Consider the following 27541-nt stretch of genomic DNA (forward strand, 5'->3'; position numbering starts at 1 on the left):
GCTGCAGCTGCTGGCCGCTGTGGAGACATGGAGAGATGGTGAGTGCCCTGACAAGGTTGCCGCTGTCAAAGTCAAACATGCTGTGACCTTGGAGCCCATGACAGAACATTTAGTTTGGGGTCGCCTGCCCAGCCATGCCAGTTTCTCTGCTGGCAGCGCAGTGGTTGTGGAGCCAAGTGAGTCGCGCACAGTGCCACGAACAATTGTAGTGGGGCGGGTTGTAACGCCATTATGGGGCAATGGGTGGGTCCCAGTGTGAGTCATTGACCCCGCTACTAAACCAGTAACCCTGAGACGAAATTGTATAATTGCAGACGTGTCCTCTTGTGTAGCACTAGAGGATTTTGACACTGACTACTTGTACGACAATTACCAACCGAATGATGTGAAATGCACACTTACCAGGACGGTTGACCAGACGGACACAGGTAGTGAGAAAAGCTTGACAGTTGACTCAGAGTATGCTGCGCACAGACCTTACAGCTCAACACTCCATGATTTGGGACTGGGGGACATTGACATTGACTCAAGTAGTCTGTCTCCATTCTGGAGGACGAAGCTTGTTGATCTTGTGGCCAATTTTGAGTCCATCTTCTCCCGCAACAGTTTGGACTGTGGAAAAGCCGGACACTTTGACCATCGCATTCGGCTGAGTGACAATAAACCCTTCAGACTGCCATATCGTCGCTTGTCCCCATCTCATTATGAGAAACTAAAGGTAGCGCTGAATGAAATGGAGGAACGAGACATCATAAGGAAGTCCACAAGTGAGGACGCCTCACCACTTGTCCTCGTTTGGAAAAAGAACGGTGACCAACGGCTCTGCACAGACTTTCGCTGGCTGAACGCGCGCACCATCAGAGACGCACATCCTCTGCCTCACCAGGCGGACGCCTTGGCTGCTCTTGGAGGAAACACTTTCTTTTCGACCATGGACTTCACATCAGGTTACTATAATGTGGATGTTCATGAGGACGACAGGAAGTTCCCCGTGTATACCTTTTCCTTTTGGACTTTACGAATATAACCAGCTACCTCAGGGGCTGTGCAACAGTCCGGCCACGTTCATGAGGATGATGATGACGATCTTCGGTGATCAATATTTCTTGAGCCTTCTCTGCTATCTAGACAACATCTTGGTATTCGCTCCCACTGAACAGTTGGCGCTGCAGAGGCTGGAAATGGTTTTTGAGAGATTACAGGCGCACAACCTGAAGCTTGCTCCTAAAAAGTGCCACTTCATGAGAAATTTCTGGTACACATCATGCAGAGAAATGGAATTTCCAATGACCCTGATAAAGTCACAGCCATTGTTGGCCTGGGGGAGAAAGACTTGATGGAGAGGGCACCGACATACCTTCTCCTTCCAAGATCAGATCTTTCCTTGGTATGGTTGGATTTTATCAACAGTTCTTCGAGGGGAACTCGCGCACTAGCAAACCTCTGTTTGCACTGACATCTGGGGCGAAGAGGCCGCGAAATACCAAGGCCAAAAAATGGCCACCTGTCTCTAGGAAGCTCTCTTCTGCTAATTGGCTTTCAGGAGGCTGAAGCAGGCTTTGTTGGAGAATGCCACTCTTGCTCATCCTGACTTCAGTAAGCCTTTCCTGCTGTCGATTGATGCCTCCTCCAACGGCCTTGGAGCTGTTTTGTCGCAGTTGGCTGAGGGTGATGATGTTGCACGAGCTGTCGCGTTTGCCAGTAAGTCGCTCAACTATGCGCAGTCCCGCTATCCAGCACACAGGCTGGAGTTTCTTGCACTCAAGTGGGTTGTTTGTGACAAATTCAGTCACTGGCTGAGGGGACAGCCATTTACCATCTGGCCTGACAACAACCCCTTAACGCATATCCTCACTAAGCCGAAGCTTGATGCTTGTGAGCAGAGATGGGTGTCAAAGTTGGCCCTATTCAACTTTGAGATCAAATACATACCTGGCCCCAAAAATGTGGTGGCGGACGTCCTCAGCCGTGAGCCATTTGTGCAGCCTAGTGTGCTTCATCGCCTCACAAAGGTCCCTTATGGTCCACTCTTGGAGGAAGCAAGTGCCTTACATTCTGACTGTGTGCAGGACGCTTAACGTCTGTCCTGTGACCCAGTGCCCCGGCTGCACCTGCTCCAACCCCTCACTGTGGCCTCTGAAAACACTGTTGTGGTGCCCAGTGCTCAAACTATCTCTGTCTAGTCAGTGACTGCTATCCTTGAACAGTCTTTGGATCTAGAGCGTCCACCTCCTCATGCTTTCCTCTTGCCTCAGCTCACCCAGTCCGTTCAACCACCATAGTTGGCCGATTTCCCCTCTCTTCCGAGATGAGCTGATTGCTAAGCAGCGTGATGACCCCTGCTTGGGTCGTGTGCTTCACTTTGTCGGACGGCAGCGGGGACCATCAAGACGGGAGCGTCCACACGAACCTGCCGATGCTCTGCGACTCCTCAGACACTGGGACAGACTCATAGTCAGGTTGGGTGTGCTATATCGCACTTCCAAGGACGTGGTGACAAAGAAAAGGACTTACCAGTACTTTGTCCCTCTGCTGTTAATGAGGAAGTGCTCAAAGGAGTTCAAGATGAGGCAGGTCACCAGGGGCAGAGAAGGACGCTCTACCTGGCCCGACAGCGCTTCTACTGGCATGGGTTGGAAGAAGATGTCAAGGACTATGTGTGGCGCTGCCGTCGTAGTGTATTCAGCAAGTCCCCTGAACCTGAGCGCCACTCGAGAGTGTCAAGGCCTCCAGGCCTCTAGAGTTGGTTTGCATTGATTTCTGGTCAGCTGAAGATTCTTCCAACAAGTCCCTAGATGTGCTTGTCGTGACTGATCATTTTACAAAGCTTGCACAAGCCTATCTCTGTCCCAACCAGTCAGCTAAGGCTGTTGCTCAGCAGCTCTGAAACAATTTATTTTGTATATATGGCTTTCCTGAGCGTATGCGTTCTGATCAGGGGACGAACTTTGAGAGCAGTCTGATCGAAGAAATGCTCAAAGTTGCTGGTGTGGAGAAATCTCACACAACTCCTTACCACCCAATGGGTAACAGAGTGGTTGAAAGGTTCAATCGCACCCTCGGAAATATGATCAGAGCACTTCCACCTAAGGCCAAGCAGCGGTGGCCCCAGCTCTTGAAATCTCTCACCTTCTCCACTATACATGAGACTACAGGATTTGCCCCTTTTCAGCTCATGTTCGGCAGAACTCCAAGATTGCCTGTGGACATGATGTTCCAGTCTGTGGTGTTGGATGATCAGGTGGTGGACTATGATGATTATGTCCAGTGTCTCAGGCGTGACTTGGTGAATGCTATCAGGATTGCTCCGACCTCAGCCACTAAACAGCAAGAGAGGCAAACCGACCTTTACAACCGCAAGCTGAGAGGTGCCCCAGTGGATGTTGGGGACAGGGTCTTGTTGGCTAACAAGGGAGAGAGAGGTAGGAAGAAACTTGCTGATCGCTAGGAGAACCACCTCTACACTGTTGTGGAGAAACAAGGGAACACTCATACCTTCAGACTCAAGAACTGTGCTACAGGCCAGGAGAAAGTGATCCACAGGAATCTCATCATGCCTGTGAATTTTCTACCTGTTCCGACTGAACTTGAGGACCCTGGTTCTTTTGTCAGTGACCTGACTGATGTGGATAGATCTGCCCTGGATGTGGACATTGAGAGACCGTCTATGCCACCTGAAAGTGTACAGAACAGGACTGTCACATGGGTGTCCCAACTACCAGTTTCCACTGGAGATCAAATGACAGCTGTGGCAGATGTAGCCGCCATGGATGACTCAGTGGAGCCTGCAGATGAACCCGACCAGTCCGGTCTTTGTGATTTAACTCAACCCCATTCCACTATCACTAAACTTCCAGGTAATGTGCTACCTTCTTATGCTGGTTCTATTGTCTCAGCAGGGGCAGTACGTAACCTTTTCAGTGATAGGACACTCGATGTGAGAACGAGGTGTGGTAGAGATGTTAGGCCAGTTGTTAGGCTTATTCAAAATATGCACCAGAAAGTTCTTGCTGGTCGCTAAGTAGTTATGCAGTGCAATGTTTTTTGGAGAAAAGGTATATGTGTTTGATTTCTTGTATTTTGATAGGGATCTGATTTTTGTTTTATTTCCGTCTGTCAGAACAGGGAAATCTGTGTGTGACTAATGATACAGTATGTATTCAAGTGATGTCTATTGGTACTGTTTGATTTGATTTGTGAGTAACTTAACGTGTAGATGGGCATGTTTTCCTATGCGTGTCAAAAGGCTTTGCTAACCTTTCCCATTCTAATTCTTCAGGAATAGTCTTGTGACTGGAATACTTAGAATCAGTGATCTTAGTAATACTGTACAATTGAATAGGAGGAAATGTTTTTTCTAAGTGTTTTTTTTTTTGGTAACTGGTGTGGTTTTGTTTCATATTGTCTCACAGTCTACTCTAAAAACGTGTTTTGTTTTGTGTGTTTCTTTTGGTTGATCTTGAGAGAGCAAGTTGAGGGGGAATGTAACAGAGGTAATTTATGATCTCAATTGCTTACCGTCTTACTACTCTTCTTATTTAGATGTCATTTTATCTAATTTATTACATTTACACATTATGTAACGTGAATCTTTATTTTGCAATTTTTGTTATTCTAATTTCAGTACTGTGATTTCCTATATTTTTTTATTGTCATTGAACGTTACATTTCACAGCAGACGTCGAGGCTGAGACACGTGTGTGTCGTCAGTCTGCTGTCTTCCACGTGACGGTAAGTTGTGCTCTCTGGTGCTCCGCGATTTAGCTTTCAGCTAACTTATTAGCAGGCTAGGTGTGTTGCTGTAGGCCAGTGGTCGGTAACCCAAAATGTTTGAAAGAACCATATCGGACCAAAAATACAAAAACAAATCTGTCTGGAGCCGCAAAAAAATTAAATTCATATTACATACAGAGAGTGTGTCATGAGATATAAATTGAATTATGAGGACTTAAAGGAAACTAAATGAGCTCAAATATAGCTACAAATGAGGCATAGTAATGCAATATGTACATAGAGCTTGCCTAAATAGCATGTTAGCATCGATTAGCTTGCAGTCATGCGGTGACCAAATATGTCTGATTAGCACTCCACACAAGTCAATAACATAAACAAAACTCACCTTTCTGCATTCATGCACAACGTTAAAAGTTTGGTGGACAAAATCAGACAGAAAAAGAAGTGGCATAAATCACGTCTGGGAAAGTCGGAGAAAGTTATGCATGTAAACAAACTAGGGTGAGTTCAGGGACCGCCAAAATTAGTAGGACAAAACGGCGCTCGCCAAATACTCGAATCAGTGAAGCATGTTTAATATAAACATTATGCTTTATAGCAATTAGGGAGGTTTGTGTCATGTTTGTCCTCCTACAGAAACCAAATTAAAACAAAAAACGTTTTTTCCCCCTCATCATTTCCACTTTTCATATATTTTTGAAAAGCTCCAGAGAGCCACTAAGGCGGCGCTAAAGAGCCGCGGGTTGCCGACTCCTGCTGTAGGCCTAAAAGAGACATATTTATGTTAAGTTTTGTTTTGTTTTATTTCTGTACAGGTTTATACTTGGAGATTCACTATGGTTGTTTTCACTAGGTACTGTGTAATATTTTATTGTGTGTTAATGTGTTAGTCAGTCTGCTGTCTTCCACGTGACGGTTGATAAATGTAAAGAGAAGGCTGATTGGAGACTCACTATGGTTGTTTTCACAAGAATAAACTATGGTTGAGCCAGAAGAATGACTGGGTGTTGTCTTTTGGGGAAAAACACAACTCAAAGGAGTATTACATCGCTACATGTACAATGAAAAAGAGGTTGATGAAGCATATGAACATTTCTTAAACAAGATCATTATACTTTATGACAAACATTGTCCATGGAAACAACGCAGTAGAAAGCAGAAAAAGAATGATCAACCACGGATGACAAAAGGATTAAAAAAAAAATTGTAACAAGAGGAATACATCCATCCATCCATTTTCTACCGCTTATTATACATTATATAGAAAATGTATAGCACAAAGAACTGCAGTGGCAGAAATTAAATACAAAAAGTATAAAAACAAGCTAACTAACATACTAACATGTAGAAAACAATATTACAGTCAATTATTAGACAGGAACAAAAACAATATTAGAGCAACATGGGGCATCCTCAATAGCATTATTAAAAATGGCACTAAGAGGATGTGGAGAGGCAGAGCCGACGGGCTGAGGGCATGGCAGGACACGCTGTATCCCTGCTCAAAATGGCGGCAAGGAGGCAGAGAATGTGGCGGAAAGGAGAGGGGTGTCAATTTCAACCCAATCAAATTCAGGTGCGTAGCTCACACACCGGGAAATTATAAACATTTCTCCTGACAATGTATAAAAGAGGCGAAGGAGGAGAGAACAGGGAGGAGTTGGAGAGTCCGCAGCAAGTGCAGGAAGAAGCAAAAGTGATCAGAGAGCGAGCCGATGACAGCGACGAAGACGCCGTCGACTGAAGGCGAGCGAGTAGCGAGCAAGAGCGGACAGCTGAAAAGCGATCCGACCAAAAGACAAAGCCTGGGTTATTGAAAAATAAACAAGAGTCAAACCTGCTCGAGCAACATGTCCCTCCTGAATGGTCCATGCAAACCGCACGATGATGGCAGGAGTCCGTCACAGAGGGATTACCCCCAAAACTTCTTAGACGGAAACAAAAATAATGACAACATAAAGGAAGTAGTTGAAAATTTCTATAATTACTTTGTAAATATTGGACCCAAATTAAAAGAAGGGACCCAGTTTAGATTGAGGACTATAATGATACCACAGAAGGAAATCCCAACTCCATTTTCCCGAGTAATGTGACACAGGTGGAAATAGTTATAATCGTGAAAAAATGCAAATCTAAGACTTCATCTGATTGTAATGGAATTGATATGGAAACGATAAAAAAGGTTATTGAAGAGATCTCAGGACCATTAGTAACGTATCATTTCAAACAGGTAAATTCCCAAACAAAACAAAAATAGCTTGAGTTGCACCAATTTATAAATTTATAAAAATAAAAATAAAAATTTTAAATCTTTGAAAAACTGTTCAATAACAGATTAGAGAGTTTCACAAACAAAAACAGAATACTTGATGAGAACCAATATGGATACAGAGCTAATGTTTAAACTTTGATGGCTTTCATTTAAATTACAAAAGAAATTATCAATATAATAAATAGTAAAAATGTGCGGAAGCAGTGTTTACGGATCTAACTAAAGTATTTGACACAATTAATCACATTATTTTAATCAAAGAACTAGAGCGATATGGCATAAGAGGGTTGGTCTTAAACTGGATATGAAGTTATTTAACAAACAGGAAACAATACGTGAAACTAGGCAAACACACATTTACAAAGCTAAATATATCCTGTTATGTACCTTAGGGATCAATACTAGGACCAAAATGATTCAATCTCTATATAAATGATATTTGTAAAGTTAAAAAAGATTTAAAGTTAGTATTATTTGCGGATGATACAACAGTGTTTTGTTCAGGAGAGAACACACAGAAACTAATACAAATAATAACAGAAGAAATTAACAAATTAAAAAGACGGTTCGACAAAAACAGACCATTTTTGAATCTCAGTAAAACTAAAATAATGCCATTTGGTAACAGTACAAGAGAAAGTCAAACACAAATACAAATAGACGGAATAAAAATTGAAAGAGTAAATGAAACCAAATTTCTATGGATAATGATTGATGATGATGATGATGAAAATATACAACATGAAGTGGCGAGAAACATGTCAATAATGAATAAAGCGAAACACGTTCTAGACTAAAAATCACTTCATATTCTCTACTGCTCACTAGTGTTACCATATCTGAGTTATTGTGTAGAAATATGGGAAAATAACCACAAAAGCACACTTCATTCATTAACCGTGTTACAAAAAAGATCAGAATAATATATAATGTTGGATATAGAGAACATACAAACCCCTTATTTAACGAATCAAAAATACTGAAATTCCATGACATAGTGAATTTGCCAACAGCTAAAATTATACACAAAGCAAACCTGCTACCCAAGAATATACAATTCTTCTAAAAAAAAAAGGACAAATATAATCTTACAGAAAAGTGTAATTTAAAACATTTATATCGATGGGTTGTACTTGTATAGCGCTTTTCTACCTTCAAGGTAATCAAAGTGCTTTGACACTACTTCCACATTTACCCATTCACACACACATTCACACACTGATGGAGGGAGCTGCCATGCAAGGCGATAACCAGCACCCATCAGGAGCAAGGGTGAAGTGTCTTGCTCAGGACACAACGGACGTGACGAGGTTGGTATTAAATTATGGAATTGATTAAGCAAAGCAATCAAACAATGTACTAATTTGATCCACTTCAAAAAACTCTTCAAATGTAAAGTGTTTACAAAGTACAAAGAAGAAGAACCATGATAAACATTCTGAATTTATTTCATCCATCCATTCATTTAAAAAATAATCTTACTCATCTCACTATATGAAATGTAACTTATTTCACCAAGTATTATTTTATTTTAATTTTTTTTGCGATTACTTATGGAGTATATTGTGAATAAACTGAGAACAGGAAGTGAACAAAAGTTTTAGCAACTATTATGTAAAAGAAAAGGGGTAGGATTAAATAAGCTCTGCTTCTTCTTACTACATGTTGAAAAAAGAAACTGGAAGTTGTGATTTATCATGTTGTATACTTGCATGTTCAAAATAAACTCAAACTCAACTCAACTCATTGCTTATTGTTTCCCCTCCAAATAACCTGGACAGAGCAACGAGACACAGCCAAATTGGCAAACAGGGGCATTCTTAAACCCAGCAGCAGGAAGACGTGATCATACTGCTACAAACCTCAGTGACCGAGAGTGCTGTCTGATGGCTCCAGCATTTCTTGCTGCCTCGTTAATTTTGCTGCCACGGTTAGGTTTTACTCACACCTTTTGGTACACAAGAGGTCCTCTTTTTTATTTCCGACGTTCCCTTTTACGACATTTCATGTTTACAAATGCACCCCCATAAACTATTAACACTGTATAAAAAAAGGAGAATTGGTTTCATGAGCGTGGTGGAAGAATACATATGCACATGCATCATGTAGAATACATATTATATTTAGTGTTGTCGAATTGTTGTATTAAGATTACTCACACTTCTGAATTTGAATAATCAAAATTACTTGCTTGCATTATTTAAATTAACTCAAAAAAGATATTAATATTTCTACACAAATTAAATGTTATTGTCAGAATGTCATTTAGAAACATTTTAAAATGTGTTACTTAAATGCATGTCATTTGTTTGCTTAACATTTGGTAACAGTTTTAGCGAAAATCCCTTTAGGATTTATTTTTAAGCACCAATCATTCTCCTCACTCATCTTTGAACTGACCTATGCATTCCCTTACTTTGAGCAACCTGCACCGATGTTTAGGTAACTATCCAACAATCCAACTATCCAAGGTTAAGACAAATGAGCATGGGAAGTTAAAATAAATTGTATGGATAAAATGCGTAAATACATGATTAATGCGATAATTTTTTGTGATTAATCACATGAGTTAACTCGTAATTTTTAACAGCACTGACTACAATAAGAAATTAAATATGATCCTATCGCGTTTGTTCCAGATTTTTTAACTTCAATCTGTGTTATGTCTTCCAAGCTTGAGACAGACATTTCTGGTGGCAGCGCGTAAAAAAAGGAAAGTCAAAGTAAAAAATGAAGTTAAATTAAACATTGTAAAACACTTAGTGAAGAAGTGGTGCAATCAATTTAGGATGCATATCAAGTCGCTCAAACACTGCCACCACCATTCAGAATAAACATGGGAAAGGATCTTCTACTATGAAAAGGACAGTGATAACTAAGCAGCCACCAAGGTCTCATTATTGAAACGTGCTTCCCTCAATAAGCCTGTATATCTCACTTGCAATGCCAGACAAAAGCAGGGAAAAAAAATAAGGATTTTTTTCCTCTTTGTACTACTATTTAATATAAGTATTTTGGTCTACTGTTTTTATTACTGTATTTTATATGTCCTTCATGTCTTCTGTGTACTTACACGCTCATTTAACAGCCAAGAGGTTATGTATTTACTGTGGAGTGTCTGTTAGTTAGTTAGTCAGTTAGCTGGTTACTTAACAAGATAAATCAAAAATTTATTGGCAGATTTTGAAGAAACTTTCATGAAATGCCCGAAATTAGATAAGTTAGGGGGTTATCCTGATCATTTCAAACACTTTTACCTCACGTTTACGTTACGATGCTCAACTTCTCTGTATGTTAGCGGCCCCGCCTACACCCACAGAGACAAAGAGAGTGGATGACTGACAAGAGAGTTTATTTCATTTCACGACAGAAGAAAAAAACACTCCCAGGTGTTAAGACCAAAGCAAAGAGCTATTTCTCTTGCGTTCTGTTTGAAAGAAACAGACGAAGAAAACAAACACGGCAATTTTTTTTTTTTTTTTCAGGATATGGCAGACATTTAAAATGTTTTTCAAGGTATGAAACACTAGATTTTAGTTACAGCTGATGTATGGAAAAAGAAATAGCACAGCTTTAAGCATCACAAGCTTTTAAAAATGGTACGGTTATAAATTACTTCATTAGCATTCAAGAACACATGTTAGGTATAAATGTATCTTTAATCCACACACCCGCGGGACAGTAAACCCATGTGGAGCATTATTACAATCTGTGGAGCTTAAAGACTCAAAATCAAAGTCAGGCTGCAGGTATAGACACAAACTCAAAGTAATAAATACACTGTCTTACTTTGGCATGGTTTTCAGGTGGTTCTCTCTCAGCTCCAGGATCCGAAGTTTGGAGAGTCTGAACAAATGCAAATATTAAAACAATGGTTATATCATTCAAACTGTACTGCAGTCAATTAAGGTCTTGCCTTGATAACCTAAGCACATATAGCAGTTTTTAGACAGCGTGCAGCATAACAACATTTGATATACATTATCCACATTAAGAATTACAAAGCTCACTTGTCTTTACTGAAAGTCCATCCAAAATGACACGTATTAGGTTACATAGATATTTTAGAAATTGGCAGCACGGTGAAACAGGGGTTAGCGCATGTGTTTTACAATACAAAGGTCCTGAGTTCAATCCCGGGCTCTGGCTCATTCTGTGTGGAGTTTGCATGTTCTTTCCGTTACTGCGGCTTCCTCCCACCTCCAAAACATGCACCTGGGGGTAGGTTGATTGGCAACACTAAATTGGCCCTTGTGTGTGAATGTGAGTGTGAATGTTGTCTATCTGTGTTGGCCCTGCAATGAGGTGGCGATTTGTCCGGGGTGTATCCCGCCTTCCACCCGAATGCAGCTGAGATAGGCTCCATCACCCTCTGCCACCCCAAAAGGGACAAACGGTAGAAAATGGATGGATGGATGGATATTTTAGAACTTACCAAGGACTGAATGCACATGTTACACATTGGGGTAATACTTGTATGGTGCTTTCCTACCTTCATGGTACTCAGAGCACTTTGACACTATTTCCACATTCACTCATTCAGACACAGATGGCGGGAGCATACAAGGCCCTAACCATGACCCATCAAGAGCAGGGGTAAAGTGTCTTGCCCAAGGACACAACGGATATGACTGGGATGTGGCAGCTGGGGATAGAACCAGGAACCCTCAAATTGCTGGCATGGCCGCTCTACTACCGGAGCCATGCCGTCACATGTTATTGCTGAATACTGTCTTAGACCAATCTCCATTTTGCACCCCAACAATGTCAATTCAAAATCAAAATCCATGCTTTGAACAACTATTATATTTTCAAATCACTACAGTGTACTGATATGATCTTTAATTTCTGCCTTGGTCATTTCTTTTTTTTTTTTTAAATCTGCCCAGTTTGTAGAGCAAAGGCATATTAACTTGGAATCACTCGATTAGTTTGTGAGCAGTAGAGTTGACCAAATCCTGGTGCATTTACTTTGCAAGTAAATTCTGAATGAACTTAAAACAATACTTGAGCCAAATACAAGTGTATGCAGTAAGTATTAGAGTTTATAAACATGGGTGTACTGTTTTGTTGCACTGTTTGAAATATCAATCATTCATCCGTCCATTTATTCATCCACCTATTATCCGCTAATCTGAGGTCGGGTCGCAGGGTCAGCAGCCTAAGCAGAGAAGCGAAGGCTTCCCTCTCCTTGGTTACTTTGCCGAGCTCCTCCCAGGGGACACAGTCTCTCCAATGTGTCCTTGGCCTCCAACCGGTTGGACATACCCTAACATCTCTCCAGGTAGGCGTTTGAGGGGCATCCTGACCATATGCCTGAGCCACCATATTCGGCTCCTCTCAATGTGGAGGAGCAGCGAATTTACTTTGAGTTCCTGCCGAATGACAGAGCTTCTCGCTCTCTCTAAGAAAGAGCCCCGCCACCTTGCAGAGGAAAGTCATTCCGGCCGCTTGCACTATACCTGCAATCTTGTCTTTTCGGTCACTACCCAAATCTCATGACCATCGGTGAGGGTAGGAACTCAAATCGACCAGCAAATTCACCATGACGGGCTGTTACAGCGTCTGCTTGCTACAGACTCTGCATCTCACAATCTCACGATCAATTGTTCCCCTACTCGTGACACAAGATCTCATCCCCAACCATGGACTTGGAGGTGCGGATTCTCATCCCAGTTGCTTCACACTCGTAGAACTAAAGATTATGGGCTGGTGGAGACAACAGTACCACATCATCTGCAAAAAACAGAGATCCAATCCTGCAGCCGCAAAACTGGATCCCTGTCCACCTGCTGAGTGGCCTTGTGCTTAGAGTGTCCACCCTGAGACTGGAAGGTCGTGAGTACAAACCCCGGCCGAGTCATACCAAAGACTATAAAAATGGGACCCATTGCCTACCTGCTTAGCATTTAGCATCAAGGTTTGGAATTGGGTGTTAAATCACTAAATTATTTAAGAGCGCGGCCACCACTGCTGCTCACTCCTCTCCTCACCTCCCAGGGGTGATGATGGGGATGGGTCAAATGCAGAGGACTTTAACTTTTATCTTTAACTTAAATCTGGATTCTGTCCATACAAGTGATGAACAGACCTGTTGACAAATGACTCCAACCCTCATAGGAAACAGACAAAGTTCTGACACTGGTCATACAGGTATTGGGCGCCCAAAATTATTTCTCCAGTCCAATACCTCCTCTTCCCTGAGAATTCCCTACTGGATTTTGTGAGGGACACGATCAAATACATTTTCCAAGTACACAAAACACATTTAGAGTGGTTGGGCAAACTTCCATGCACCTTCAGTGACTCTACCGAGTGTATAAAGAAGGGCCACACTTCTGGTACCAGGACGAAAACCACACTGTTCCTCCTAAAATATGAGGTTTGACTACCCGGCAAAGCCTCCTCTCCAGTAAACTTTACTACGAAGGCTGGGAAGGTAGGAACACACCCTCTGGTGCATGAAACATCTGTTCCAATAAAGGTCCGTTCAAGAAACACTTGTAATAAAATATGTGATATTACCTGCCAAAATTTGCGGGCAAATACTCCAGGAAGGCATCGTTTAAAAAGAGTTGAGTCAGATTCAGGAGTTGTGTAAAACCATCTGGGAGCCTGGAAGGCAAAAACAGTAAGCATATACGGTAGTAGAAAGGAGAAAATAAAACAACATGACTTTATTTGTCCTTTTTAATATATCAGAAACAGGAAACTACACGTGTGAAGATACTCTACTTTCATTTTATCGTAATCCAAAGATGTGCATAAGATGCTGTACATTGAAGTTCTTTTTTTTTCCCTCTCAAAGTCAATTTGGCTTTTTACCGAGCTGAAGTTAGTTTAGCGGGTTTTAACAACATGCTTGTGAACAGTGAACAGTGAAGACTACACAATGCCAGTCAAATGCTCGTTCCAATATGTCTTACTTGGTGATAGGGTTGACACTGGCCTCGACCACTGACAGGCCTTTACAGCATTTGATATTATCTGGAAACTCCTGAATACCTGTTAGAAAAAGTATTAGGGAAGAAAAATGTCATTTATGAATGAGTCACATATGTTTGTGTTTTTAGTGCATAATTCCAAGACAATATAAGTAGCTTTAATCAACCCTAGAATGTGATTTTTACCGTTTAATTGTTGTACTTGTATTATGTTGTATTATTGTAATATTTTTCTATTTTGTTTAAAATTTATACCCCCTTTATTTACTGTTTACTTTTTAAATTGATCTCAACTCTGTACACTGCTGCTGGAATTTTAATTTTCCTGAAGGAACTCTCCTAAAGGAATCAATAAAGTACTATCTATCTATCTATCTATCTATCTATCTATCTATCTATCTATCTATCTATCTATCTATCTATCTATCTATCTATCTATCTATCTATCTATCCATCTATCTATCTATCTATCTATCTATCTATCTATCTATCTATCTATCTATCTATCTATCTATCTATCTATCTATCTATCTATCTATCTAAATTGCATTGCACTGGAGACTTTGTCATCTGAATTAAATTGTAATTGTATAGAGATAATCATAATCTTTAAAGATCTATCCGCGGTTGCAATGTGTAATTAATTTTTGTAACAAAAGCCCAGTTTTAAGACTGACAAGTCGGTTCAGTTTTTATTGGTGATTTTATATCATTGGTTACCAAAATATCTCAACCTGTCCCACTTTTCAGCACTTTTGAATTCTGATATTTGATGAAGTGCTATGGTATCCCTTTGAAGAATGGAATGAACTCAAACCACCAATCAAATGAAAATGAAAATATGTAAACAGTCTCTGGTTCTTGATTACAGCTATGTTAGGCAGCCAGACTGAGCCATAAATGTATTGTGTGGTATTTATTTTATTCTATTGCATTTGGGGTGTTAAAAACTAACCCAACCCAACATAACATAATAAAATCCAACATGACCAAAACCATCCATTTTCTACCCCTTATTCCCTTCGGGGTGGAGGGGAGCACTGGAGCCTATCTCAGCTACAATCGGGCGGATGACCAAAACCAACATAACCATAACAAAGCAAACATAGTCTAACATACCATAACATAACATAATAACATAACAATTAGCGTTAAGAAGATTAGTATTGTGTGCAGCAAAATTTTACTAAATATCCTTGATTAACAAGTTTAAAACCATCAGTTGCTATGGTGTGGATTCTGACAACTTTTCATAGAGGAGTTTAGTGTTCTCTTCAGACTGCATTTTAGTTCATACTGAACTCAGGTTTTGCACGGCGTCACTCTGACATCATCGGTCTGTGCCTGCCACTAGATATGTACAGCCGAGTAAATGTGATAACTTTTTTGAGGATACCTAATTGGCGATCACCACGGCAATGACAGAAATACTACGGACAATATTTCAAGCTAGTGGTTAGCATGTTAGCATTGGGACAGATTATGCTAGCATAAACATGCATACAGTTAACCAGTGTCACGAACCAAGTTATATAACTCTGGGGTAAACGGTTGCAGAAGTAGCTCAAAAAGTTAGCATGCTAATGCTAGCAAGCTAACGTGAACATGTTAATAGTTAGCATCTGTCACCTACCAAGTTATATGACTCTAAGATGTATGCCTGGGGAATTAGAGAAAGAAAGTAAATTTAGCAAAAAAAAATAGGAGTTTAATGCATGCTAAAGTTTACATGCTAACTATTTACAAGTTTCATGTACCAAGTTATATGACTCTGGGGTACACGTAATGTAACTTGGGAAGTGACACTTTAGCACGCTAATGTTAGCATGCTAACATCAAAGTGCGACTTTTTTTTGTGCAAGTTTTACACTTTATTGTCTAATTCCACAGCTATACACCTTAGACTCATATAACTTGGTATTTGAAACATGCTAACTGTATGCATTTTTACATCAGCGTGCTAGCAATATAACATTAAAATGTTAGCTTTTTGAGCTTATTTTGAATGAGGTAATTTTGCCTTATGAAGTTCATTTTTGAAATTTGAATGTCAGTTTTCATTATCCACTCTAGTGGTCAATTTTATTTTTTTTACCATTTTTACTGATGTCCAGCTCTTTGAGGTTAACCAGGCCGGCAATGGTGGTTGGCAGGTTGGACAAATCGTTATCAGGCATGCTCAGCTTCTTCAAGGCCTGGCAGTTGAATAGTTGCTATGGAAACACAAAACAGATAAATGAAAAGTTTGTCATTTAAAAAAACATTTTCCAAACATTTGTCATTTTTTGTCCTTTCTGTCCCAATTCTACTTCTTTTCAAACATATGTTAAACTACCGTATTTCCTTGAATTGCCGCAGGGCATATAGTATGCGCCTGCCTTGAATTACTGCCGGGTCAAACTCGCTTCGCAAAATGATTAGCGCATGCTTAGTATTACCGCCTGTTCAAACTCGTGACGTCACGAGTGACGCTTCCTATGTCATCATTTTCAAAATGGAAGAGGCTGATTTCAATACTGGTAATTTGAAATCGCATAAAGGGAAGAAGATTAAGAGCTATTCAGTAGGATTTAAGGTCCAAGCTTACATCCCACTCAAATTTTTACTGCATGCCTTTGGTAAGTGCCGGAGTGACAAGAGGTTTTAAAATAATTAGCGCATGCTTACTTTTACCGCATGCCTTTGGTAAGCGCAGGAGTAAGAAGAAGTTTTAAATTAATTAGCGCCCCGGCGGCAATTCAAGGAAATACAGTCCGTCATCCAAAAGGTGTCACAGAAGATTGATATGCAGTGGTACGTTTATTTTCAATATTAATCCGTTCCAAATGATCTGCTTAAAAATCGCAGTAAAACTGAATTAATTGATCCCATAAGAATTCATGTAAATCAAATCAATTGTTTCTAGACAGTCAAAAATAATAAAGCGAACCAGACTTAAAAGAGAATAACTATACATGCAGAAAACAATGCAGAATATATATAAATTACAATTTAAATGGATAAATGAACATTTAACATCACTTTTACTAATACTCAAGACAGTTGGCAAACATGGTGAGTGGCGAGCGAAGGTAGAGGTACACCACCTTTGTGTTTTGCTGCGACTTCTTTCTTGAATTCAAGACGTTTTTTTTTTTACCTTCTCCATTGCAGTTCTGGCACTTGCAACTTTTGACTTGTTGCCGTGTTAGTTAGCAAAGAACTACAGAGTCAGCCAGTGATGACATATTAGTACAGATAAGGATGAAAGAGCTGGAGGAAAATGAATTCCAGATAAGACTGAAGAGCAGGCTAGCATAAAGACATGTTGCGGAGTCGGACACGCTCAGACTCAAGCAGTGTATTAATAATGCGACAAAATCAAAGAACTACTGTATCGTTGTACGCCTCTTTTCTGCAGCACGGCTCTTGGCTTGACTTTTCATCACTGGCAAAAACAAGGCGTACAGCAAGAAGGAGCTTCATATGGCCCTATTGGTCGTGGTTTACCTGACGCATTAAAACGTGACTAATTGGGGGTGCACAAGCCACTTTAGCCGCCAGACGATAGTAGAGTGTTGCATATCTTGAAAAGCGTTTTGTGGTAATTCCAATTTTGACCACAGTTGCTATATAGATTGGCTCTTTTCCATCATTTTCAGCAGACTGCATTACATTGTCAAGCACCGTAAAACATTATTTTTGAAGAGGTAGGCGATGGCATATCTAACTAAGAACAATGAAAATTAGAATGGCAATATTTGATCAAAGGCAGCACGGTGAAATAGGGGTTAGTGCATGCGCCCCACAGTACGAAGGTCCTGGGTTCGATCACCGGACTCGGGGTCTTTCTGTGTGGAGTTTGTATGTTCTCCGCGTGACTGTGTGGGTTCTTCCCACCTCCAAAGATATGCACCTAGGGATATGGGTTGATTGGCAACACTAAATTGACCCTAGTGTGTGAATGTGATGTGAATATTGTCTTTCTACCTGTGTTGGCCCTGCAATGACTTGTCCAGGATGTACCCCGCCTACCGACCGAATGCAGCTGATATTGGCTCCAGCAATCCCCGGAACCCCAAAAGGGATAAGTGGTAGACAATGGATGGATGGATGGATATTTGATCAAGTTAATAATAATTTCATCTCCAATGTGAATGAGAATTGTTGCTTGGATTTAAAAAAAGAAAAAACACACGAGCATTAGCCTTTTTTTTGCCAAGTCTTTGTCTAAATAATATATTGATCATTTGTATTGTTTGGTCAGGTAAAGCCAAAGGAGATATTCTGTTGCGTGAGCAATATCTATTGGGGGTACCCACTGAACCGAAAAAAAAAGATTCACATCCGAATCACGATCGTTATTCAGTACAATTCTAAATCAATTCATCATTTTCAACAATTGAATTTTAAAAACTAACTTTTTTGAGCCATTTTGTTGCGCATAATGTTTATCAGGCCCCCATGGTGTTTTGTTCCATGTCCAGCAGGCTGCTAAAGACAGAGAGTTAGTTTTGTTGACTATTTTTAACACATGAAGGACAAAAAATTACAGTCAGCCCTATTCTCGCTGAAGGCAAATGTTTGGGCGCACTTCGGATTCTACAATTTCCCGGGTGAGGACGAGTATTTAACAATTTTCTCAAAGGTATAAATTTTAAAAAATATAGACGTCAGTATATGCATCCTCACTGCGACATGTGTAACTTGATTGGCACGCAAAGCAACCAAGGGGTTTGTAAGATGACCGCTTAGTGGGGAAAGCTCAGTATAAGGAAAGGACGGCAGTCCCAAACTCGAGCGTCGATTTTTATTTGACCATAGCCTCGTTTTTCCAACACAACACAACACAACATAATAACCATCAAGAGCTAGAAAGACCGACCACAAAGTACAGGCCTTTACAATAAAAAGCCCTGCACAATGCATCCTGTCAGCCTGCACTAACAAAATAAGGGTCTCAGAAAAATACACTCACTTACACAAACTACCGAGCTAAGAAGTTAGTCTTCAATTCATTTATTCTGAAGGGTATAAATATGAGTAAGGAACAGGACAAAGTAAGAAGGTAAGAACTGAGACAAGAGTTGTTATGTCACAATGTCAAACTCAAAGTTGTGAAACATATTAGCAACTACTACGCATTCATTATATCTGTAGCTTGCCTTCTAAAATATGTGTGCACACCTGCAATTTAATCCAGGGACAAACACCCTTTCTTACTAAAAAAATATTGATTGTGAATCAAGAATCGGTTTGAAAGGAGAATACATTTGGAATTGAGTGGTCATCCAAAGAATCAAATCAAATGGTAAGTTATAGTAAGATTCACATCCCTATTATCTATAGCTCCTAAGGGCAATTGGCACACAAACAGTAGAAGGTGATTTCAGTTTCATTATTGGCACAATCAATTAATTTTTTGTAAAGTTTTTAATATCATATTTGCACCATATAAGACACAGGTTTTAAACTCAAGGCCCGGGGGACCAGATTTATTTTTAAATGGCCCGCGAAAGCCTGGAAATAATATGTGTCAATGAAGTACTTTATCTTTTCTTACTAAATGTATTTGTTCTTTTATTTTTGACAAAATAAAAAATATATAAGTACTACATAAAATTGCATAACTTTTAAACTTTAATAGTATACAATGTTGCAACAAATATGATATTATCATACTTTCACTTAGATGTATGATTTAAAAGCAAGTTATCATTAAAATTGTACACTGTAAAAATGACAATAGATTTTAACGTAAAATGACGGTGGTTTTTAGTGTATTTCTGTACCACATTTTAAATACAGTAAAAGTCTGCTGACTGAGCAGCCAGTTTTTCCCCCGTAAAATTTACAGGGTATTACTGTGAATAGAAAAAAACGGTAGCAAACTTGCAGCTCAGTTGCCAGAATTAAAAAGAAATAACAGTCCACTGTTTAATCCATTTATGTTTATGTTGTAAAAATCACTGTACATGTTATAGTAAATTTCTGGTGACTAAGTTGACAGTTTATTTTTCTCGTTGAAAACAATGATTTTTTTTTTTTCCATTTAAAAAATACTGTATACTTTACAGTAAAGTTCTGTTGACTGAGTGGCCAATTTTTACTGTAAAATCTAGAATTTTTTTTTTTTTTTACAGTGTACCAAAATACACATATATTTATATATATATATATATATATATATATATATATATATATATATATATATATATATATATATATATATATATATATATATATATATACATATATATATACATACATATACATATACATATGCAGTGTTTCCCACAGAAAATGTGTTAGTTAAGGTGGTGACTCTCTAGTGAGAGGGGACCAGGGAAGTGGATGGGTGGATGTAAGGAATGGTGTAACTTGGCCTGTCACCATCACGTCACTGCCACCACAGCCTGGGGGGGCAATAGACTACAGACTGTGGCGTCGTAGGCCGGCTTTGTCGCGTGAAGAAGCCTACAATTTTTGGTTGTGTTTTCCGCTCAATTTGCTGAATGGCGATATACGATATATATCTCGATATTTTTTCTGTAAAAAAAAAAAAAAACAGTCCTAATTACCTGAGATACTAAAATATTGACTTACAAAGTCAAATGAATGATTTACTGTAAGTAAGCGTTTGCAATAAGCCTTTGAAAAAAAGAGTTAAAAGTGGGGCCACATGCTGTCATAAGTTCAACTCCATCCATCCATTTTCTACTGCTTGTCCCTTTTGGGGTCGCGGGGGGTCGCCGGAGCCTATCTCAGTTGCATTCGGGCGGAAGGCGGCGTACACCCTGGACAAGTCGCCACCTCATCTCAGGGCCAACACAGATAGACAGACAACATTCACACTCACATTCACACACTAGGGCCCATTTCGTGTTGCTCATCATGCTTAATTTATTACAGCATTTGGGAAGCCTGTAGTTGATTTTCATTATGTAAATGTTATATATCAACATGTGATAGCAGGGACCCTGCCATTCAAAACTAGGCAGCAACATTACTAATGATTATTGTAACTATAGCTGAAACAATAGTACAATAGCAATAGGAGAGACTATTCATCTCTGAACACCATGGAGTTCATGTAGGCTTTATGATGCAGTGACATTATTACATCAACTCTAAGAGACAGCTTCAGGAAACTCTTCTTTTAACATAATGTCCTTTTTTACTTCTTCAACACAGCTCAATTAACACAGAAAAAGGTAAAGTGAAATAACTTAGTTGTCAGCTATAGGTCAATAATGCTTGTCTTTCTCTCAGACAGACAGGGCTTTGCTGTCCATTTAATGTGGGGTGCACACACACACACACGCACGGACACATACCGCACAGTGAGCTAAAGTTACGCTTAAAAGATAATCAGCATTCACCTCAAGGATTGCGAGCGAGCTGAGCTGCCGCTTATGTTTCTAGAACGTCAATGGGCTCATAGTGATGTTACTAGTAGTTGACTGGGAGGTGTTTATTATAATTTGCTCACCCGCACCGCCTCTCCTCTCTGCCTGTCTCTGTCTTAAGCACTGACTCCATGCGCTCTGAATACGCACTGCTGATTGGCTGTTACATGTGCTCTGAAAACGCACTGCTGATTGGCTGTTACGTGCGCTCTGAATACGCACTGTTGATTGGCTGTTACCGCTCTGCTTGTAACCAATCAGATGGATCTGTGGGTGGGACAATGCTGGGGGCTGTAGAGACGTACTGACAGAAGCAGACGCAGAACTAAGCGGAGCAGCTTGTTAAGACTTTAGATCAGGTGGTGGCCTTAAAGACAAATCGCTGCGGGAAACCCTGATGTGTGTGTATATATATATATATATATATATATATATATATATATATATATATATATATATATATATATATATATATATATATATATGTCACATTTGCACGGATGCACAAGGACAGGCAGGATTGCAGGTAAGAAGCTGATTTTAATATACAAAAGATAAGAGAACACTGGTGCAAACAGGAAAAAAAACGTGTGCCTACGCACGAAAGCTAACGCTAATATTAGCAGAGTCCAAACCGTCCAAAAGCGTGTGCCGAGCGCCCGAAAGCTAAGACGAGATTTAGTAAGCAAAACAAGGATTCTAGAGAAAACATACGTGACTGTTGCGTGTAGCAAACCATGAGCCAAGAACGAATTGAGGAAGAATGCAGGCTTGAATACTAAAACAATAATCAAAAACAGGTGTGCGACAGAAAGTCAGTGCAGGTGGAGCAAATGAAGTCGCCAGGGTGATGAATACAAACAAGGAAGTGCTCAAACAAAGGGATCAGAAGAGTCCAGAAATAATCAAAACACGAAAAGGGACTCAAACATAGACTAAAGATGTGATCTGGGAACCGGATCACTATATATATATACATATGGGCCAGTAGCCCTTCTAAAATATTCTTAAGCACCCCTAAAAAATTTGGTTATATATGTTTTTTTCTTTTTTTTTTTTACAAATACATGCCGACATATTCATTATGTTCCGGGATTCCGGTTTGGCCCGAATATGAGTTTAAATAAATAATCATATAACCTGTCATTATTCACTCAGTTTCCTTTTACTTCGAAGCGTAAGGTCGAGAGCCTTTAGTGTGTCGGTATCCAATACATTCCACTTGTTCACGTCACTTCCTGTTTGAAATTCGCGCGCGTCTGACTGTCTAGGTCAACGATCACTTTGTGCAAAACCAGCACATCTTCTTTGCTATTTTTGTACTTTTTTGTCTTCTCTGTGTCACTGTGCCGTGACACTCTGCTGTCTGTGTTGATCGATGCTGCGGGCTTGCACACCAAAGCCGGCTAGCATTAGCAGCCTGACATATACAGGTGTGGATTTATTGTGTTGCTTGATGCTTCGGCATATAGACCATCAGAATGCCTCCACCAAGGAAAAGATTCAACAAACATGTGTAACAAACTGTAAGATCATCAAACTAAATGGGACGCAGGAGGAAGCAAAAGTCTTGGTGGCGAGAAAAATAGAAGATTTTGATAAGTATTGACATTGATGCAGTACTTGGTATCAATGTAGCTTTGTGACTTTGACATCATCTCAATGCTACCCACACCAAGAACACAGACCTCACCAAGTATTCTAAAAAGAAAAACAGTCTCTCCAAACTTTTCATCAAAATAAAAACAAAAGAAGTCGAACAACAATACAAGAAGTACAAAAATAAATTAACCAATATTATAAGAACAAACAAAAGGTTATATTATCAAAAAAAGCTATATGAAAACAAAAAAAATATAAAAGGAACTTGGGGTGTTTTGAATAGTCTAATCAAACAAGGGTATTCAAAGTTGACTTATCCTGATTACTTTATTGATGAAAATGGTGAAGATTATAATATGACTAATGTAGTGAATAAGTTCAAGTTTTTTTGTAAATATTGGTCCTAAGTTGGCTGTTGATATCCCAGACAATGGAGTTACAAAATCAACTATTGAACAGAATTCTTGGTCATTCTTCCTCTCAGCTACAAATGAGCAGTAAGTGACAAACATTGTGCAGAAGTGTAAAAGTAAGTACTCCACTGACTGCCATAATATCAACATGATATTGGTTCAAAAGGTTATACTGAATATTGTAAAACCCCTTAACTTATATACAGTATGTAACCTATCTTTCCAGACTGGCCGATTTCCAAGTCAAATGAAAATTGCTAAGGTAACTCCGCTCTTCAAAAGTGACAGCAAGCACGATTTCACCAATTACCGACCAATCTCTCTTTTGCCTCAGTTCTCAAAAATCTTACAGAAACTATTTAACTTGAGTCTTTTCTTGAGAAGCATCATATACGGTCAGTATGGCTTTAGGTCCAAACGAACAACCTCAATGGCGATAACTGAAGCTATTAAAAAATTACTAATGCACTGGAGCACAAAAGATATGCAGTTGGTATCTTTATTGCTCTAAAGAAAGACTTTGATACTTTAATCATTCATATCTACTAGATAAAATGGAAAGATATGGAATTAGGGGGCTGGCTGGTGACTGGTTAAAAAGTTATTTAAAGGGGAACATTATCACCAGACCTATGTAAGCGCCAATATATACCTTGATGTTGCAGAAAAAAGACCATATGTTTTTTTAACCGATTTCCGAACTCTAAAAGGGTGAATTTGGCGATTTAAATGCCTTCAAATTGTTCGCTGTCGGAGCGATGACCTTTCACCCTTGACGTTACAATGGGAAGCAATCCGCCATTTTCCCAAAAACATTCAAAACACAAGTCAAATCAGCCCTGTTATTTTCCGTTTTTTCGACGGTTTTCCGTACCCTGGAGACATCATGCCTCGTCGGTGTGTTGTCGAAGGGTGTAACAACACGATCAGGGACGGATTCAAGTTGACTTACGTGGAGTGTGCATCGATTAGCATGGCATGCTTATCGATGCTAACATGCTATTTAGGATAGCTGTATGTACATATTGCATCGTTATACCTCATTTGTAGCTATATTTGCATCCAGCCTTTCCCTCCACCCACATTTAATGCCAAACAAACACATACCAATCCACGGATTCAAGTTGCATCAGTGTTAAAAGATGTGAAAGTCCCTCGTTTGTTCTGCACATTTTACCGACGATAGCGATGCTATGACAGAGATGGCACAGAGATGGCAAGAATGTGTGGATATCCTGCGACACTCAAAGCAGATGCATTTCCAACGATAAAGTCAACAAAATCACAAAGGTGAGTTTTGTTGATGTTATTGACTTATGGGCTAATCAGACTTATTTGGTCACGGCATGACTGCTAGCTAATCGATGCCAACATACAATTTAGGCTAGCTGTATGTACATTTGTAGCTATATTTGCATCCAGCCTTTCCCTCCACCCATATTTAATGCCAAACAAACATTTACCAATCGACGGATTTAAGTGTCTCCTGTGGTCAAAAGATGCAATCGTTGGTTGGAAGGCGATCGCTGAATAGCTTCAATAGCTATTCACTCAATAGCTTCAGTTTCTTCTTCAATTTTGTTTTCGCTATCTGCCTCCACACTCCAACCATCTGTTTCAATACATGCGTAATCTCTTGAATCGCTTAAGCTGCTGAAATCAGAGTCTGAATCCGAGCTAATGTTGCTATATCTTGCTGTTCTATCCGCCATGTTTGTTTGTATTGGCATCACTATGTGACGTCACAGGAACATGGACGGGTGGATTTACAGATAGCGAAAATCAGGCACTTTAAAGCCTTTTTTTGGGATATTCCATGATGGGTAAAATTTTGAAAAAACCTTCGAAAAATAAAATAAACCTTAGGGAACTGATTTTTATTTGTTTTAACCCTTCTGAAATTGTGATAATGTTCCCCTTTAACAGGATGGGTACAGTTTGTAAAAATGGGTACATTTTTATCTGATACTTTTGGCATGGGGTCCATGTTGGGGTCAAAACTCTTTAATGTATATATTAATGATATGTTTAATATATCTAAAGTACTGAAATGTATACTATTTGCAGACGACACAAATACAGTAGTGATGAGCTCATAAATACAGTAAACACAGAGCTAAATATAGTAAAAAAATGGATGGACAGAAATAAATTATCTTTGAATATAAATAAAACTAAGATAGTGCTGTTTGGAAATCGCAACATAACGTCTGAACAGAAAATAAGTGTTGATAGTACCCAAATTGAAATCATAAATGAGAATACATTTTTGGGAGTAATAATTGATAGTAAACTATCATGGAAACCTCATGTCAGACACAATAAAACAAAAATCTCCAAAAGCCTCTCCATACTCTATACTGCACCTTGGTACTGCTATACCTTACATACTGTTTTGAAGTATGGGGGAACACTTAGCACACCACAATTCATACTCTGATTAAATTACAGAAAAAAGTAGTGCGGCTCATTCACAACGTTGGTTATTTAGAACATACTCATAATCTGTTTATGCAATCAAAGTTGCTCAAATTTGATGACGTTGTTAAATACAATTCATTAATAATCTTATATAACGCATTTAACAAATTATTGCCGCCTAATCTACAACGTATTTTTATAAGACGAGTGCAGGCTCATAACTTGTGAGGCTTTGGATATTTCTCATTGCCGAGAGCTCAAACCACTCTGAAATGTTTTTGGGTGTCTGTATGCGGAGTAAAACTATGGAACAAACTGGACTTACAACACAAGCAATGCAAAACTATTAATCGATTCAAACTATTGTACAAACATTGGGTCTGGTTCAAATATAGAGATGAGGGTCTTTAATTTAATTTGACTTGTTGTTGTACTCATTCTCAAAGTGTTATTGCTAGGTTCTCTATTAACATTGTTGGTATTTTGTCTATTACCATTGTTGGTATATTCATTATTCCTCTAGTAAACATCCCCTAGTATACCTTTAAGTGTTATGTATATATATATATATATATATATATATATATATATATATATATATATATATATATATATATATATATATATATATATATATATATATATATATATATATATGCATATACACACATAATAAACAGTTTGACACCCTTGATATAAAATATCCAAGTCGTAGTAATGATATGAGATTACATTTACATTATATAATATTTGCAACAACTCCAGTGTTACAGTTTATAATCCCAAGGTCAAATGTATGGAAAAAATAATTTTGAAAATGAATTAAAATACATAAACATACTTAAAGACCCATTTATACATGAATGTAGCAAAATAAACACTATTTAAATAATGTGACCCAAATTGTAAACCAATGCTAACAAGAAAATTAAATTAAATACATCTTTGTAATCAGATATGTAGGCTCCAACAAATACAAATACAACAAATACGCAATAAGAGGAAGGCTTATACACCGTGAAATACAGTATATAAAATCCTATGTTCATATCATCAGCTTTATTCCCTTCTCTTCATCAAAACTTGCTATGGTTAAAAGAGTGGGTAGGAATACGCAACCTTTTCCGTTTAGAATGTTTTCGGGAAATGCCAACGTTTGCGGTGAAAAGTGAATATACCCAAACATTACTACTTCTTATTGATCATTGCAACGCTTGAGGATAAATGGCAAAAAATGTCAAAAATGAGCACTGTTTTAACTTGTTATCCTCCGCAATTTGTAAAGTAGTCTGTGTTATTGCTGCCAGCAGTTGAAAACATTATTAATTATTAATAACTTTTATTCATGGACATTTTAATTTACTAGATGCAAAACAACAGTAAAAAGTCAAGTACACTTAAAACGGACATATTGAGCAAATTATTCTCCTTCACATACCAGAAAGAAGATTTACTGTAAACATACATTGCGTGCCAAATTGAAGACCTGTAATTACTGTACTTCACCACTATATAATTCAGAATTTATTCATTTGTTATTTGAAACAGATCTAGTTCTGATTGCTTACTCACTACAACCAACTATGCAAGACTGAGCAACTGTACAAAATTAACCCATTTGTTCATTTGGGGCCTGATTTACTAAAGGTTTGCATGTATTAAAACATGTGGAAACATGATAATACACAAAAAGCTGATCTGATAAGCGTGTGCTCAATCCACAAGAGCAGCTGCTGGGACTGCTGACAACCTTCAGCGACACATTCG

At 38.9% G+C, this 27541-nt stretch overlaps 1 protein-coding gene across 21 annotated transcripts in view; it reads right to left on the reverse strand.

Annotated features, from left to right (window-relative positions):
* The window catches only part of lrrc7 (leucine rich repeat containing 7), a 334407-nt gene that overhangs the window by 102612 nt on the left and 204254 nt on the right, over positions 1 to 27541 (reverse strand). For all 21 annotated transcript variants that reach the window (XR_009803708.1, XR_009803707.1, XR_009803709.1 and 18 more), the window contains 4 exons: positions 16046 to 16163; positions 13933 to 14011; positions 13532 to 13621; positions 10796 to 10852 (listed from right to left, as the gene is read on the reverse strand). Coding sequence is in view for 17 of the 21 variants with exons in the window: in XM_061883598.1 (XP_061739582.1) it covers positions 10796 to 10852; positions 13532 to 13621; positions 13933 to 14011; positions 16046 to 16163 (344 nt within the window). In the remaining 4 variants the exon portion in view is untranslated. The remainder of the gene's footprint in view (positions 1 to 10795; positions 10853 to 13531; positions 13622 to 13932; positions 14012 to 16045; positions 16164 to 27541) is intronic.

This window comes from Nerophis ophidion, linkage group LG22 (assembly GCF_033978795.1).
Source record: "Nerophis ophidion isolate RoL-2023_Sa linkage group LG22, RoL_Noph_v1.0, whole genome shotgun sequence".
Classification (NCBI taxonomy): Eukaryota; Metazoa; Chordata; class Actinopteri; order Syngnathiformes; family Syngnathidae; genus Nerophis; species Nerophis ophidion.